Source organism: Oncorhynchus mykiss, chromosome 10 (genome assembly GCF_057628025.1).
Source record: "Oncorhynchus mykiss isolate SJ-2025 chromosome 10, ASM5762802v1, whole genome shotgun sequence".
NCBI classification, from domain to species: Eukaryota; Metazoa; Chordata; class Actinopteri; order Salmoniformes; family Salmonidae; genus Oncorhynchus; species Oncorhynchus mykiss.
In genome coordinates, this window is record NC_143031.1 from 85,073,739 (window position 1) to 85,090,698 (window position 16,960).

The following is a 16,960-nucleotide window of genomic DNA, read 5'->3' on the forward strand; positions in this document are numbered from 1 at the left end:
TATACTGTATACTACATACTTAATGATTATATACTACATACTATTAGTTCATTTTAGTATACTGTATACTACATACTTAATGATTTATATACTACATACTATTAGTTCATTTTAGTATACTGTATACTACATACTTAATGATTATATACTACATACTATTAGTTAATTTTAGTATACTGTATACTACATACTTAATGATTTATATACTACATACTATTAGTTAATTTTAGTATACTGTATACTACATACTATTAGTTCATTTTAGTATACTGTAACCGACCAGCTCGTTGCCTTCTCTACCGGAAGTTGATGCTGTTGCTATGCAACCTCTTGCTAGCTAGTTAGCGTAACAAATTACTAGTTAGACATTGTTAGACTTTGGGTGTGTTATTAAATTAAATCTGGAGTGCTGGACGCTCAGACAGAGGAGTAGGGTTGATTTGAGCTTTCTGGTGCTGCTGGAAACAATTGAATTACGTTTTTCCCCCCGATGTTTACTGACACTGGTCATATTCAACGGGTGTTGAGCGGCTCGTAAATTCATTATTCTGCGCTCTGGTCTCTCAGGCGAGATGCTCTGAAATCGGAGTAGAGACAGAGAGAATTTACGAAAACACAACGACTATACCATTTAGCTAAGCTAAGAATGACGGGAATAATCAAGTCAATAAACGTTGAGTAGTTAGTTAGCCTGTAGTTAATATACTGGCACGTTTGATGTATAAGTAACCAACTACTGTAGCGTTAGGTAGGTAGCTAACATACCGGTACATACAGCTGTAATGATATGATGTGTGGTTCGTAAGGACAGCGTAGCTAGCAAATTATCAGCCAACATAACGTGTAAGGTAACTTATTTGAAAAGTAATTACTTTCTTACATTGCTCAACATTTTCTTAACATTTGTCAAAATTTTGTTAAAGCAATTAATTTGTATCCGCTCTCGTTGAACTTCAGCAACATACTTTCCACTATTTTCTTCAAATCTGAAAACGATGTGAAGCCCCGCCCATTTCATGAAGAATTGCATTATGGGCCCAAAGTTCGGAAGTAGTGTGCTCTGCTTGTAAACATATTTTGGCGAATAGGTACGAGATCCGGGAACTTTTGGCAAACTAAACTATATCATACTATGACCAATAAGCATACTATATACTCAAATCACGTCACAAATAGTACGGTTAGTGTGGTTAGTATGAGTATTAGAAAACGGACTTCCATCTGAAATGACACCCTATTGGAGGAGATGAGGGGAGTCTAGGATTACCATCTGAAATTACACCCTATTGGAGGAGATGAGGAGAGTCTAGGACTACCATCTGAAATGACACCCTATTGGAGGAGATAAGGGGAGTCTAGGATTACCATCTGAAATTACACCCTATTGGAGGAGATGAGGAGAGTCTAGGATTACCATCTGAAATGACACCCTATTGGAGGAGATAAGGGGAGTCTAGGATTACCATCTGAAATTACACCCTATTGGAGGAGATGAGGGGAGTCTAAGATTACCATCTGAAAATGACACCCTATTGGAGGAGATGAGGGGGTCGAGGACTACCATCTGAAATGACACCCTATTGGAGGAGATAAGGGGAGTCTAAGATTACCATCTGAAATGACACCCAATTGGAGAAGATGAGGGGAGACTAAGATTACCATCTGAAATGACACCCTATTGGAGGAGATGAGGGGAGTGGAGGATTACCATCTGAAATGACACCCAATTGGAGAAGATGAGGGGAGACTAAGATTACCATCTGAAATGACACCCTATTGGAGGAGATGAGGGGAGTGGAGGATTACCATCTGAAATTACACCCTATTGGAGGAGATGAGGGGAGTGGAGGATTACCATCTGAAATGACACCCAATTGGAGAAAATGAGGGGAGACTAAGATTACCATCTGAAATTACACCCTATTGGAGGAGATGAGGGGAGTGGAGGATTACCATCTGAAATGCCACCCTATTGGAGGAGATTGTAAACATGTATTGTATATATATTGTAAACATGTATTGTATATATATTGTAAACATGTATTGTGATGTTAATAGAATGTACTTACTGTATTTGCATAATCACTGTTAATGTGTCTGGGAAACTGGCTCTGAGAATTTGGCATTCAATTTAAAACCACAGAAATGTATTTGATGAATATATTGTACAGTGTTGGCCTGTTAGAGGTTCATGAGAGAGGCTGAATACCAACACAACCATCTCAGTCTATCAGCAGTTTTCTCAGTGAGAGCCTCACGTCTGGAACACATTGACCATTGCCAGACATAAAGAGCTGTGTAACCTGTCACCCCTTTACCAATGACTTGAGAGTGGCTGAAGGACATATAAGGAGCTGTGTAACATGTCACTCCTTTACCAATGACTTGAGAGTGGTTGAAGGACATATAAGGAGCTGTGTGACCTGTCACTCCTTTACCAATGACTTGAGAGTGGCTGAAGGACATATAAGGAGCTGTGTAACCTGTCACTCCTTTACCAATGACTTGAGAGTGGTTGAAGGACATATAAGGAGCTGTTCAACCTACGTTGATCTACCTGCCCAGGGACTACAGTTAAACTAGCTAGCTGGCTAAATCTGTCACATTTACAGAAATGATGATTGATGTGAAGTATCTCTGTCAAATACATTTTCAATAATTGACAGGAAAAGTAATGGAATGTATTTGTCTGTGCATGTCTATCTCTGAATGTGTGTTGGTCTCTGTGTGTGAATGTGTCTTTGATTAGTGTGATTAGTTCAATGTAACTTCACATTATAAATAGTCTATTTTTTAACTTCATATGCTATACATTATAAGCAATATTTTGGGGGGTTTGCAGAATCATTGTCTGTCATTGGTTACCCATCCTATCATGTTACCATAACAACACAGATATGACCGTCTTGCGTCCTTCTGCCGAACCTGGTTGTTGTCACACTGCCCTCTGCTGGTAGCACTGCAAAACATCACTCAATCAAATCCTAATATAAAAAAAATACAAAATGCACTTGTACCAGATAGAAAATGAATTTATGGGCTGAATTCTGGCATTAAGTGTATGAAAACGTTACATGACATAAATGTGAATATATCATATAAACGTATACATGTTGAACCAGCCCACTGTGTTGAAATAGGAAGTACATTTATAAGGAAGTGAAGGAAGAAATGGACAATATCGTTAGAAGAAAAATGTTTCTAAGGTTTGTACTGTACCGTTCTTTTACAATTTTATGGAGAAAAGTGGTTCGGAGAAGTTAGGCCATCGCACAGAGAGGGGGTAAGACATCCACAAAATTGTTAAGTTATTACAATACTGATTTCAACTGTCAATAATAATTATTTTAGGCTTCCTTACATTGATGCTGATTCATATTGATCAGCCTAGTCAATATGAATCAATGTTATATTATAGTCTACAGGGCTATGAGGTAGGTAGGGTGTGGGCGATTGACTGCACATGAACGTGATTATTGTCTTTGCGCTCTTTCACTTCCCGGAGGAAGACGTGTATCACGTAAACTAGTTTCTTTGAAAAATAAAAGTAATTCTCGTCAATTCGGGCAAGTAAAAGTGACGTGCGGCAATGGGTATTGAAACCAAATGAAGGGCTTATGTGAAAAGTTTTTGCCGCGATCACAACAACTGGGAACAACTGGGAGCTCTGAAAAATACGATGTCAGCTCTCGAGAAAGAGGACGGTTCAAATCGATTTTTCCCAGTCAGATTTAGTTTTTTACCGAGATCCCTGTGGTTTTGAATGCGACATTAAATTGATAAACTCAGAAAGGTGGTGATCTGCTTTGCTCACTAGTTACCACATCCACAAAGTCAGAAGGTCCGCCTACCCGACCAATCAGATGAGGGAGTGTGATGACGCATTAGCTTACCCGACCAATCATATGGTTCCGGGAAACGCCGCTATCTCCAAATGGTAAATGGTAAATCTAGTTCAAGTTTTGAGGACCAAATAACGAAATACATTCAGGAACAAGAACTGGCAACGTCACTAAAATTCATACATCAGAAAAATACAAACGTTTTGGCCAAAGAATTAAGTGGGCGTTTTCTTTTTTTCAACTGTTTGTTTTTTACGCACAACAAAGCCTTGACAAGAATGACGCGCTCGGCCCACCATTTATTGTTTCTGCAGTAAGGATTCACCCTCTTTAGAGAATTATTGTGTAACTTATCTGCATTTAATCGCTGTTTTGAGCTCAAAAAGCACCTCGTAGCTGCATGTAAACCAGGGAGCGAAATGAGCAGCTCTTCACCGATGCAATTCGGTTACCGACGTTCACCAAAAAGATCCGTTCAAAAACAACCTGTCGTTATCGAACGACCCATCACTAGTTGAAACAGGAAATATTTGTATAAGGAAGTAGAGGAAGTAACGGACGTTATCGTCGAAGAAAAATGTTTCAGATGTTTGTAGCTTTCTTTTACAATGTAATGTAGAAAAGTATTTTTGAGAAGTTAGTTCATCATAAAGAGAGAGATGATTTAGGGTTTAGGACATCCGCCAAGTTAATACAATATTGATTTAAACGTTCAATAATTATTATTTTAGGCTTATTTACATTTCGTATTGATTCATAGTGATTAGCCTAATCAATAAGATCCAATGTAATGTGAGAAAGGCTACAGGGCTATGAGGTATGGTATTATTGTTATCGGTGAATGACAGCACACTAAGGTGATTATTATCTGAGGAAACTGGCTCACTTTCACTTCCTGAAAGAAGACGTGCATCAGAATTATGTATAGACGTCATAAAATCAAATAGTCTGTCTCGTCAAGTAAATGTGACGTTCAACAATGTGCATATAAACTATTTAAATGTGAGGCTAAATCAAATATTAAGTTTAAAGCTTTCTGACGACAGATGAGGAAGGCGGTGGTCCGTTTGACGAACTGCAGATGCGCTCGATATAACGTCACCGGCTCATCTATGCGCGTTGTGAACCCCGGGTTGAATCGTCAGCACGCCTTTTCTCAGAATGAAAACCCCGGTGCGCCGGACGAGATAAACTGATCGCAACTCAAGTGAACTCAAGCAGTGCATGGGTCTCTTCACTAAACCAGGGATGTGCAACTGGCGGCCCGCAACCAATAATAATAAAAACATTGTTTTGGAACTCAGTCTGGATCTCAACTTCCTGTTGACAGGTATAATAATAGAAAACACACAGTGCAGTGTGTAAATGTGGTTGAGCATCAGCAGTCAGTCTATTAGCCCATGTTAGCTACATGTTTTTAGATTGGTAAATTAGTCTAGGGCTAAACTTGTAGTAAGCATGGTTGAATTACCAACCGGGGTGGGTCCCATTGATCATCAGTTATCATATTAAAAACTGTTAACATTTACCTCCACTCTATGGCAACATGTCCCCATGGCAACATGAGTAGAATTATCTGTAAAACTGAAAATGTTTTCTCCTGACCCATGGGGGTGTATGGATGTGGGTATGCAGACCCACATCCACCCACTGAGGCCACTCATGATGACTGACATTTTTTTGTGGCCCCCACCTTATCAATGTTCTCCATCCCTGCGCTAAATGATAAGGAGAGGGAACTACCTGAATTTGTCCAATAGAAACTCTCGTTGTTGAAACATTTTGCTCTCCTACCACGTTAATTATCCTAACCTGCCACGTTAATTATCCTAACCTACCACGTTAATTATCCTAACCTACCACATTAATTATCCTAACCTGCCACATTAGTCATCCTAACCTGCCACGTTAATTATCCTTAATCTGAGGTAATGGTTAGGCACAAGGTTAGCAGTGTGGTTAAGGTTAGGTTTAATACCTGTTTGGGATAGGGAGCAGCATGTTTGGATGAAAAGCGTGCCCAGAGTAAACATCCTGCTACTCAGGCCCAGAAGCTAATATATGCATATCATTAGTAGATTTGGATAGAAAACACTCTGAAGTTTCTAAAACTGGTTGAATGATGTCTGTGAGTATAACAGAACTCATATGGCAGGCGAAAACCTGAGAAAAATCCAACCAGGTAGTTGGAAATCTGAGGTTTGTAGTTTTTCAACTCATTGCCTATCGAATATACATGTTATATGTTATTGTTATTATAAATACAATATAATATGGTCATAATAGTTTGTAGGTCATAATAGTTTGTAGGACAAACCGTTCAGACGCTACATAAGATTTTGTGAGAAAAACGATTTTCGGGATGTCTCGTGGTCTGACAAACACCGTTGAAGCTCTGCCATCTTCAACCGCAGATGCGGAAGGGCGATATCGACGGATTCATAGACGAAGCTATGGATGCAAGGACTGACCAGACATGATATCAACATTAAATTACAGTTTTAACCATATTTTAAGGCTACGGTGATTGTTTACAAACATTGGGGTAAAACAAGCTTATATTTTGGGTTCTGATGCAGTACGACAGTTGAACTGAACTCATGAGGCATTTATAAGTTCTATTCTTCAAGAATGGATCAGTATTGTCACGAACCGGCTCAAAGCTCATAACAAAAGGGAGACAACGTGGAGATAAGGAGTAACAAAGCATATATTTATTAAATAAAGTATACTAAGTACAATATACAATGGTGTGTGTAATCAGTCATGTAAGTCAGTGTTTTGCATGAATGTGATAATGCAGGGTGTTGAAAGGTGCCAAAGCAAACAACCAAAAACCACCAAGATACACAACAAAATCCAAAAGGTGTCTGCATGGAGAGAGTCTCCTCCAAGAATGGGGAAGTGGTGTATTTGTCCTTGGACACACTGGACCCAGGTGTTTCCCATGTAGCTGACGACCCTCCAAACTCCGCCCACCGGCATCCTAATAAGGAAACGAGAACAAAGAGAGAATACGGCAGACAGAGTGGGAGGGTCGTCACAGTTTACAGTATATCATTAATTCATAAGTCCAAAAATGGATGTAGCAACTAAGGATTCTAGCTTTAAAGACCCAATGCAGGCATGTCTATATCAATATCAAATTATTATTTTCTAATTGATGTCCCCCCCAAAATGGGCTGTTGTTATGGAATCAGGGGATCCAACCAAATCAAATCAAATCAAATTTTATTTGTCACATACACATGGTTAGCAGATGTTAATGCGAGTGTAGCGAAATGCTTGTGCTTCTGGTTCCGACAATGCAGTAATAACAAGTAATAACTAACAATTCCAAAACTACTGTCTTGTACACAGTGTAAGGGGATAAAGAATATGTACATAAGGATATATGAATGAGTGATGGTACAGAGCAGCATAGGCAAGATACAGTAGATGGTATCGAGTACAGTATATACATATGAGATGAGTATGTAAACAAAGTGGCATAGTTAAAGTGGCTAGTGATACATGTATTACATAAGAATACAGTCGATGATATAGAGTACAGTATGTACGTATGCATATGAGATGAATAATGTAGGGTAAGTAACATTATATAAGGTAGCATTGTTTAAAGTGGCTAGTGATATATTTACATCATTTCCCATCAATTCCCATTATTAAAGTGGCTGGAGTTGAGTCAGTGTCAGTGTGTTGGCAGCAGCCACTCAATGTTAGTGGTGGCTGTTTAACAGTCTGATGGCCTTGAGATAGAAGCTGTTTTTCAGTCTCTCGGTCCCAGCTTTGATGCACCTGTACTGACCTCGCCTTCTGGATGATAGCGGGGTGAACAGGCAGTGGATCGGGTGGTTGATGTCCTTGATGATCTTTATGGCCTTCCTGTGACATCGGGTGGTGTAGGTGTCCTGGAGGGCAGGTAGTTTGCCCCCGGTGATGCGTTGTGCAGACCTCACTACCCTCTGGAGAGCCTTACGGTTGAGGGCGGAGCAGTTGCCGTACCAGGCGGTGATACAGCCCGACAGGATGCTCTCGATTGTGCATCTGTAGAAGTTTGTGAGTGCTTTTGGTGACAAGCCTAATTTCTTCAGCCTCCTGAGGTTGAAGAGGCGCTTCTGCGCCTTCTTCACAATGCTGTCTGTGTGAGTGGACCAATTCAGTTTGTCTGTGATGTGTATGCCGAGGAACTTAAAACTTGCTACCCTCTCCACTACTGTTCCATCGATGTGAATAGGGGGGTGTTCCCTCTGCTGTTTCCTGAAGTCCACAATCATCTCCTTAGTTTTGTTGACGTTGAGTGTGAGGTTATTTTCCTGACACCACACTCCGAGGGCCCTCACCTCCTCCCTGTAGGCCGTCTCGTCGTTGTTGGTAATCAAGCCTACCACTGTTGTGTCGTCGGCAAACTTGATGATTGAGTTGGAGGCGTGCGTGGCCAAACAGTCGTGGGTGAACAGGGAATACAGGAGAGGGCTCAGAACGCACCCTTGTGGGGCCCCAGTGTTGAGGATCAGCGGGGAGGGGAGATGTTGTTGCTTACCCTCACCACCTGGGGGCGGCCCGTCAGGAAGTCCAGTACCCAGTTGCACAGGGCGGGGTCGAGACCCAGGGTCTCGAGCTTGATGACGAGCTTGGAGGGTACTATGGTGTTGAATGCCGAGCTGTAGTCGATGAACAGCATTCTCACATAGGTATTCCTCTTGTCCAGATGGGTTAGGGCAGTGTGCAGTGTGGTTGAGATTGCATCGTCTGTGGACCTATTTGGGCGGTAAGCAAATTGGAGTGGGTCTAGGGTGTCAGGTAGGGTGGAGGTGATATGGTCCTTGACTAGTCTCTCAAAGCACTTCATGATGACGGAAGTGAGTGCTACGGGGCGGTAGTCGTTTAGCTCAGTTACCTTAGCTTTCTTGAGAACAGGAACAATGGTGGCCCTCTTGAAGCATGTGGGAACAGCAGACTGGTATAGGGATTGATTGAATATGTCCGTAAACACACCGGCCAGCTGGTCTGCGCATGCTCTGAGGGCGCGGCTGGGGATGCCGTCTGGGCCTGCAGCCTTGCGAGGGTTAACACTTTTAAATGTCTTACTCACCTCGGCTGCAGTGAAGGAGAGACCGCATGTTTTCGTTGCAGGCCGTGTCAGTGGCACTGTATTGTCCTCAAAGCGGGCCAAAAAGTTATTTAGTCTGCCTGGGAGCAGGACATGCTGGTCCGTGACTGGGCTGGATTTCTTCCTGTAGTCCGTGATTGACTGTAGACCCTGCCACATGCCTCTTGAGTCTGAGCCGTTGAATTGAGATTCTACTTTGTCTCTGTACTGACGCTTAGCTTGTTTGATAGCCTTGCGGCGGGAATAGCTGCACTGTTTGTATTCGGTCATGTTACCAGACACCTTGCCCTGATTAAAAGCAGTGGTTCGCGCTTTCAGTTTCACGCGAATGCTGCCATCAATCCACGGTTTCTGGTTTGGGAATGTTTTAATCGTTGCTATGGGAACGACATCTTCAATGCACGTTCTAATGAACTCGCACACCGAATCAGCGTATTCGTCAATGTTGTTGTCTGACCCAATACGAAACATGTCCCAGTCCACGTGATGGAAGCAGTCTTGGAGTGTGGAGTCAGCTTGGGCGGACCAGCGTTGGACAGACCTCAGCGTGGGAGCCTCTTGTTTTAGTTTCTGTCTGTAGGCAGGGATCAACAAAATTGAGTCGTGGTCAGCTTTTCCGAAAGGGGGGCGGGGCAGGGCCTTATATGCGTCGCGGAAGTTAGAGTAACAATGATCCAAGGTCTTTCCACCCCTGGTTGCGCAATCGATATGCTGATAAAATTTAGGGAGTCTTGTTTTCAGATTAGCTTTGTTAAAATCCCCAGCTACAATGAATGCAGCCTCCGGATAAATGGTTTCCAGTTTGCAAAGAGTCAAATAAAGTTCATTCAGAGCCATCGATGTGTCTGCTTGGGGGGGGATATATACGGCTGTGATTATAATCGAAGAGAATTCTCTTGGTAGATAATGCAGTCTACATTTGATTGTGAGGAATTCTAAATCTGGTGAACAGAAGGATTTGAGTTCCTGTATGTTTCTTTCATCACACCATGTCACGTTAGCCAAAAGGCATACGCCCCCGCCCCTCTTCTTACCAGAAAGATGTTTGTTTCTGTCTGCGCGATGCGTGGAGAAACCCGTTAGCTGCACCGCCTCGGATAGCGTCTCTCAGTGAGCCACGTTTCCGTGAAGCAAAGAACGTTACAGTCTCTGATGTCCCTCTGGAATGCTACCCTTGCTCGGATTTCATCAACCTTGTTGTCAAGAGACTGGACATTGGCAAGAAGAATGCTAGGGAGTGGTGCACGGTGTGCACGTCTCCGGAGTCTGACCAGAAGATTGCCTCGTTTCCCTCTTTTTCGTTTTTTTGGGTCACTGCATGGGATCCGCTCCGTTGTTTGTAAGGCAGAACACAGGATCCGCGTCGCGAAAAACATATTCTTGGTCGTACTGATGGTGAGTTGACGCTGATCTTATATTCAGTAGTTCTTCTCGACTGTATGTAATGAAACCTAAGATGACCTGGGGTACTAATGTAAGAAATAACACGTAAAAAAACAAAAAACTGCATAGTTTCCTAGGAACGCGAAGCGAGGCGGCCATCTCTGTCGGCGCCGGAAGTGTAAACTAGCTGTTGTTATGGAGTCAGGGGATCTAACCAGGTAGACTAGCCGTTGTTATGGAGTCAGGGGATCCAACCAGGTAGACTAGCTGTTGTTATGGAGTCAGGGGATCCAACCAGGTACACTAGCTGTTATTATGGAGTCAGGGGATCCAACCAGGTAGACTAGCTGTTGTTATGGAGTCAGGGGATCCAACCAGGTAGACTAGCTGTTGTTATGGAGTCAGGGGATCCAACCAGGTAGACTAGCTGTTGTTATGAAGTCAGGGAATCCAACCAGGTCGATTGGCTGTTGTTATGGAGTCAGCTAATGGGGATCCAACCAGGTAGACTAGCTGTTGTTATGGAATCAGCAAATGGGGATCCAAGTCAAATCAAATGAATAACATATTGGACTGTGTATGTTTAATAACATAGTGGACTGTGTATCTTTAATAACATAGTGGACTGTGTATCTTTAATAACATATTGGACTGTGTATCTTTAATAACATAGTGGACTGTGTATCTTTAATAACATAGTGGACTGTGTATCTTTAATAACATATTGGACTGTGTATCTTTAATAACATAGTGGACTGTGTATCTTTAATAACATAGTGGACTGTGTATCTTTAATAACATATTGGTCTGTGTATCTTTAATAACATATTGGACTGTGTATCTTTAATAACATATTGGACTGTGTATCTTTAATAACATAGTGGACTGTGTATCTTTAATAACATAGTGGACTGTGTATCTTTAATAACATATTGGACTGTGTATCTTTAATAACATAGTGGACTGTGTATCTTTAATAACATAGTGGACTGTGTATCTTTAATAACATATTGGACTGTGTATCTTTAATAACATAGTGGACTGTGTATCTTTAATAATATATTGGACTGTGTATCTTTAATAACATATTGGACTGTGTATCTTTAATAACATATTGGACTGTGTATCTTTAATAACATAGTGGACTGTGTATCTTTAATAACATATTGGACTGTGTATCTTTAATAACATAGTGGACTGTGTATCTTTAATAACATATTGGACTGTGTATCTTTAATAACATAGTGGACTGTGTATCTTTAATAACATATTGGACTGTGTATCTTTAATAACATAGTGGACTGTGTATCTTTAATAACATATTGGACTGTGTATCTTTAATAACATAGTGGACTGTGTATCTTTAATAACATAGTGGACTGTGTATCTTTAATAACATAGTGGACTGTGTATCTTTAATAACATATTGGACTGTGTATCTTTAATAACATAGTGGACTGTGTATCTTTAATAACATATTGGACTGTGTATCTTTAATAACATAGTGGACTGTGTATCTTTAATAACATATTGGACTGTGTATCTTTAATAACATAGTGGACTGTGTATCTTTAATAACATAGTGGACTGTGTATCTTTAATAACATAGTGGACTGTGTATCTTTTAATAACATATTGGACTGTGTATCTTTAATAACATAGTGGACTGTGTATGTTGGATACAATATGAAGTCGCTGATTGAACTCTTTGACCACAGATAGTAAATGTGTTGTCATTGTTTATGGTTCTTCAACAATGTTCAGAATATTGACTGTTCTGTTTCTTCTTATTGTAGCTGAGTGAGTTTTGACTTACATCTAATATGAGTCTCTCTGGGGAGAGAGAGGAGGGGACCACTGCCTCTAAAATGAGTCTCTCTGGGGAGAGAGAGGAGCGGACCACTGCCTCCAAAATGAGTCTCTCTGGGGAGAGAGAGGAGCGGACCACTGCCTCCAAAATGAGTCTCTCTGGGGAGAGAGAGGAGGAGACCACTGCCTCCAAAATGAGTCTCTCTGGGGAGAGAGAGGAGGAGACCACTGCTGCCTCTAAAATGAGTCTCTCTGGGGAGAGAGAGGAGGGGACCACTGCCTCTAAAATGAGTCTCTCTGGGGAGAGAGAGGGGGGGACCACTGCCTCTAAAATGAGTCAAGACACCAGTTCAAAGAAGTAAGAGATGAATTGCAAAATATACATTGCTATTAAAAAAATCTAACTAATGAAAACGAATGAAAAGTGTTCCCAAATGACATGGAATGTAGATCTACATAATTCATTTAAATGGCCAAACATGGATTTACCAATTGCAGACTGTAGCTTTAAAATAAATATCAGGACTTCTAGAAGTTCCATTATACAGTTGTTAAAATTAAGTAGATGAGGTATTAATGTGATATTGATGAGGTGATCTGTCTCCCTGTTTTGTTCAGTGTCCAGAAGCCCAGAGCAGAGTCCCCTACAACCAGCCTGGTATCAATGAAGAGTGATCAGCCACCTGCTTTCAGCCAGGAACCATTACCAGATGACAATAAGGAAGTGGAGAGTTTGGACAGTGAGGATGTATTAAAGATCACACACAACCTTCTGGACAGAAGAAGTAAGACTGTGTTTCATACAATATCACAAAGAACGGTACAAAGGCCATTATAAAACACACCAACTTATGAGTCCCAACTCTCATTGTTTTCCTACAGGTCAAACTCTGCTGACAGTCCAACAAGACATTAAGGCTAAACTGAAACACAAGTATCAACACATATCTGAAGGAATTGGACACCATAGACACCAAAGTCTGTTCAAGGACATCTACACAGAGCTCTACATCACAGAGGGTGGAAGTGGAGGGCTCAATAATGAACATGAGGTTAGACAGATAGAGATGGCATCCAAGAAACAAACCACACAAGAGACACCAATCAAATGCAACGACATATTCAAGCCTTTACCTGGACAAGACAAACCTATCAGAACTGTGCTGACAAAAGGAATCGCAGGTGTTGGAAAAACAGTCTCTGTGCAGAAGGTCATCCTTGACTGGGCAGAGGGAAAAGCAAATCAGGACGTTCATTTCATGTTTCCTCTTCCTTTCCGTGATCTGAACCTGAAAAAGGACCAATACAGTCTGATGCAACTTCTTTCCCACTACTTCTCAGAGCTGAAAGAGATTGACAGCATTGAAGATGGTGAAAGCAAAACTGTTTTCATTTTTGATGGTCTGGATGAGTGTCGACTTCCTCTAGACTTCAAAAACAATGAGAAGTGCTGTGATGTCACGAAGCCAACCTCAGTGGATGTGCTGCTGACAAACCTCATCGAGGGGAATCTGCTTCCCTCTGCACTCCTCTGGATAACCACACGGCCTGCAGCAGCCAATCAGATCCCTCCTGAGTGTGCTGACCAGGTGACAGAGGTAAGAGGGTTCAATGATCCACAGAAGGAGGAGTACTTCAGGAAGAAGATCCCAGATCAGAATCTGGCCAATGAAATCATCAAACACATGAAGACATCAAGGAGCCTCCACATCATGTGCCACATGCCAGTCTTCTGTTGGATATCAGCCACTGTCCTTGAGATGATACTGAAAGGGGCAGAGAAGGATGAAGTCGTCAAAACTCTGACCCAGATGTACTTACACTTCATGCTCATCCAAATCATTGTGAAGAACAGGAAGTACAACAAAACCACAGAGACAAACCCAAAGGAACTGTCTCAGTCAGACAAAGAGATGATCCTGAAACTGTCAAAGCTGGCTTTCCAACAGCTGCAAAAGGGCAACCTGATCTTCTATGAGGAGGACCTGAGAGAGTGTGGCCTTGATGTCACAGAGGCATCAGAGTACTCAGCATTGTGTACAGAGATCTTTAAAGAAGAATCTGGGCTGTACCAAGACAAGGTCTACAGCTTTGTGCATCTGAGCATTCAGGAGTTTCTAGCAGCAGTGCATGCTTTAGAATCATGTCTGTCCAAGAAGGATATTGTTTTCCCCCCCGATGATGAAGATGAGGAGGAGAAGGATGTTGAAGATGATGAAGAGAAGGGGTCAATCCAGTTGTCTGACTTACACAGGAGAGCAGTGGACCAGGCCTTGAAGAGTGAGAATGGACACCTGGACCTGTTCCTCCGCTTCCTTCTGGGTCTCTCACTGGAGTCCAATCAGAATCTGTTACGAGGCCTTCTGACACAGACAGGAAGTACAACACAGACCAATGAGGAAACAGTTAAGAGAACAGTCAGGTACCTTTCAGACAAGATCAACCAGGAATCCTCACCAGAAAGGATCATCAACTTGTTCCACTGTCTGAATGAACTTGGTGCCAATTCTCTTGTTGAAGACATGCAGACCTCCCTGCATTCAGGAACTCTTTCAGAAACAAGACTAGAACCTGACCAATGTTCAGCCCTGGCCTACCTGTTACTGATGTCAGAGGAGGTGCTGGAGGCGTTTGACCTGAAGACATACAACACATCAGAGAAAGGTTATCAGAGGTTGCTGCCGGTAGTGAGAACCTGCAAGAGAGCACTGTAAGTTCTGTTATTGAGTTGATGTATACAGTATCATTATAATGAAGGATTTGTATATCTAACAGATTATCTCCTCTCTCCAGACTGGATCGCTGTAAACTCACATATAAATCCTGTGAGACTCTGGCCTCACCTCTGCAGACACCAAACTCCCCCGTAAGAGAACTGGACCTTAGCTACAATGACCTGGGAGACAGAGGAGTGGAGCTGCTCTGTGTTGGACTAACCAGTCCACTATGCAACATACAGACACTAGTGTGAGTAAAATATCTTCAGTATCTACTGTGTGTTTATATAGTTTGTAGTTAGTTAGTATGTGTATGTTTAACATTATTTGAATATCTTGGTAAATATGCAGAAACATACATACAATGTGATAAATATATCAAACTAAGGTTGAGAATATCTTGAGTGAGATAGTATGTTTTTAGCATTGGTGAATCATGTGTCCTTTTGTTATTGTCTTAATGTATCTCATTATTCTTAAAGCGTTGCATATTTAACAGTGTATCGACATTAGTGGTCAAACGATTATGATTTTTACACCGATACCGAATATTGGAGGACCAAAAAAAGCCGAAACCGATTAATTGGACAATTTTGTATTTTTTATCACAAATTAGACACCTTGCTTTCCCTGGTGCCAATTCAATGTCATTGTCACACACTGGTGCTCTGCTTTTCTCTGCTATCTGTAAAATTAATATAATCGTACACACACACACACACACACACACACACACAGCTCTCTGAAGTGACAGGGATACTGAAGAGTCTGCTTAGGAGACACAAATACTCTCAACTGTTTGAATAATTAAACTAGAGTTGAAGTTACCTGTGATGAATGTTGAAAACAACTGTAATTTGTATATGCAGGAAATCCTATTTTAATAATGGACATGGTATGTATTGACTACCAAAGTGTGAGTCATAAATCCCATGACACCTTCCAGCAAAATCTGAAAAGCGGTTCTTTCATTTATATATTCCATAGGATATGTTTAGATACACTTCAAATCAGGTCTGTGTTTCGTGTAGGTTTACACCACCTTGCCAATTTAATAACTGTCATGTATTGTCATGTTGTGTCTTTCTGTCCTTTCCTTTCACCCTGTCTCCCTCTGCTGGTCGTACTAGGTTACCGTTTCTGTCCCTCTTTCCCCCATCTGTTCCTTGTCTTCTCTGACTACCTCATTCACCCCTTTTCCCACCTGTTCCCTTTTTCCCTCTGATTAGGTCCCTATATCTCTCTCTGTTTCTGCTCCTGTCTTTGTCGGATTCTTGTTTGTGTTGTTCATGCCTGAACCAGACTATCGTCATGTTTGCTGCAACCTTGTCCTGTCCTGTCGGAACCTGCCGGTCCATCTGAGCCTACGTTTTGTTTTGTTATTAAAGAAGCTCTGTTTACGTTAATTCGCTTTTGGGTCCTCATTCACGCACCTGACAGAAGAATCCGACCAAGAATGGACCCAGCGACTTCGGATCCTCTCCACTCAGCCGTCGAGATCCAGGGAGCGATGCTAGGCAGACACGAGCAGGAATTGTCTGCTGCTCGACATGCCGTTGAGACCCTGGCCACCCAAGTCTCCAACCTCACAGAACAGGTTCACCATCTCCGCCTCGATCCACCGGCCACTTCCAGGGCTTTCGAATCTCCGGAGCCCAGAATCAATAACCCGCCGTGTTACTCTGGGGAGCCCACTGAATGCCGCTCGTTCCTCACCCAGTGTGATATTGTGTTTTCTCTCCAGCCCAACACTTACTCCAGGAGCACTGCTCGTATCGCCTACGTCATATCTCTCCTTACTGGACGGGCTCGTGAGTGGGGCACGGCAATCTGGGAGGCAAGGGCTGAGTGTACTAACCAGTATCAGGACTTTAAGGAGGAGATGATACAGGTTTTTGATCGATCTGTTTTTGGGGAGGAGGCTTCCAGGGCCCTGTCTTCCCTATGTCAAGGCAATCGATCCATAACAGACTACTCTATTGAGTTTCGCACTCTTGCTGCCTCCAGTGGCTGGAACGAGCCGGCTTTGCTCGCTCGTCTTCTGGAGGGTCTCCGCGCAGAGGTAAAGGATGAGATTCTCTCCCGGGAGGTTCCTT

At 42.1% G+C, this 16,960-nt stretch overlaps 1 protein-coding gene across 1 annotated transcript; it reads left to right on the forward strand.

The window, feature by feature from the left end:
• Positions 1-12,132: 12,132 nt before the first annotated feature.
• Positions 12,133-14,861, forward strand: LOC110516966 (protein NLRC3). The gene is made up of 3 exons (XM_090188270.1): positions 12,133-12,505; positions 12,766-12,932; positions 13,030-14,861. Exons 1-3 carry the CDS (start codon positions 12,162-12,164, stop codon positions 14,859-14,861), a joined length of 2,343 nt encoding a protein of 780 aa, XP_090044396.1. The 5' UTR covers positions 12,133-12,161.
• The last annotated feature ends 2,099 nt before the right edge of the window (positions 14,862-16,960 follow it).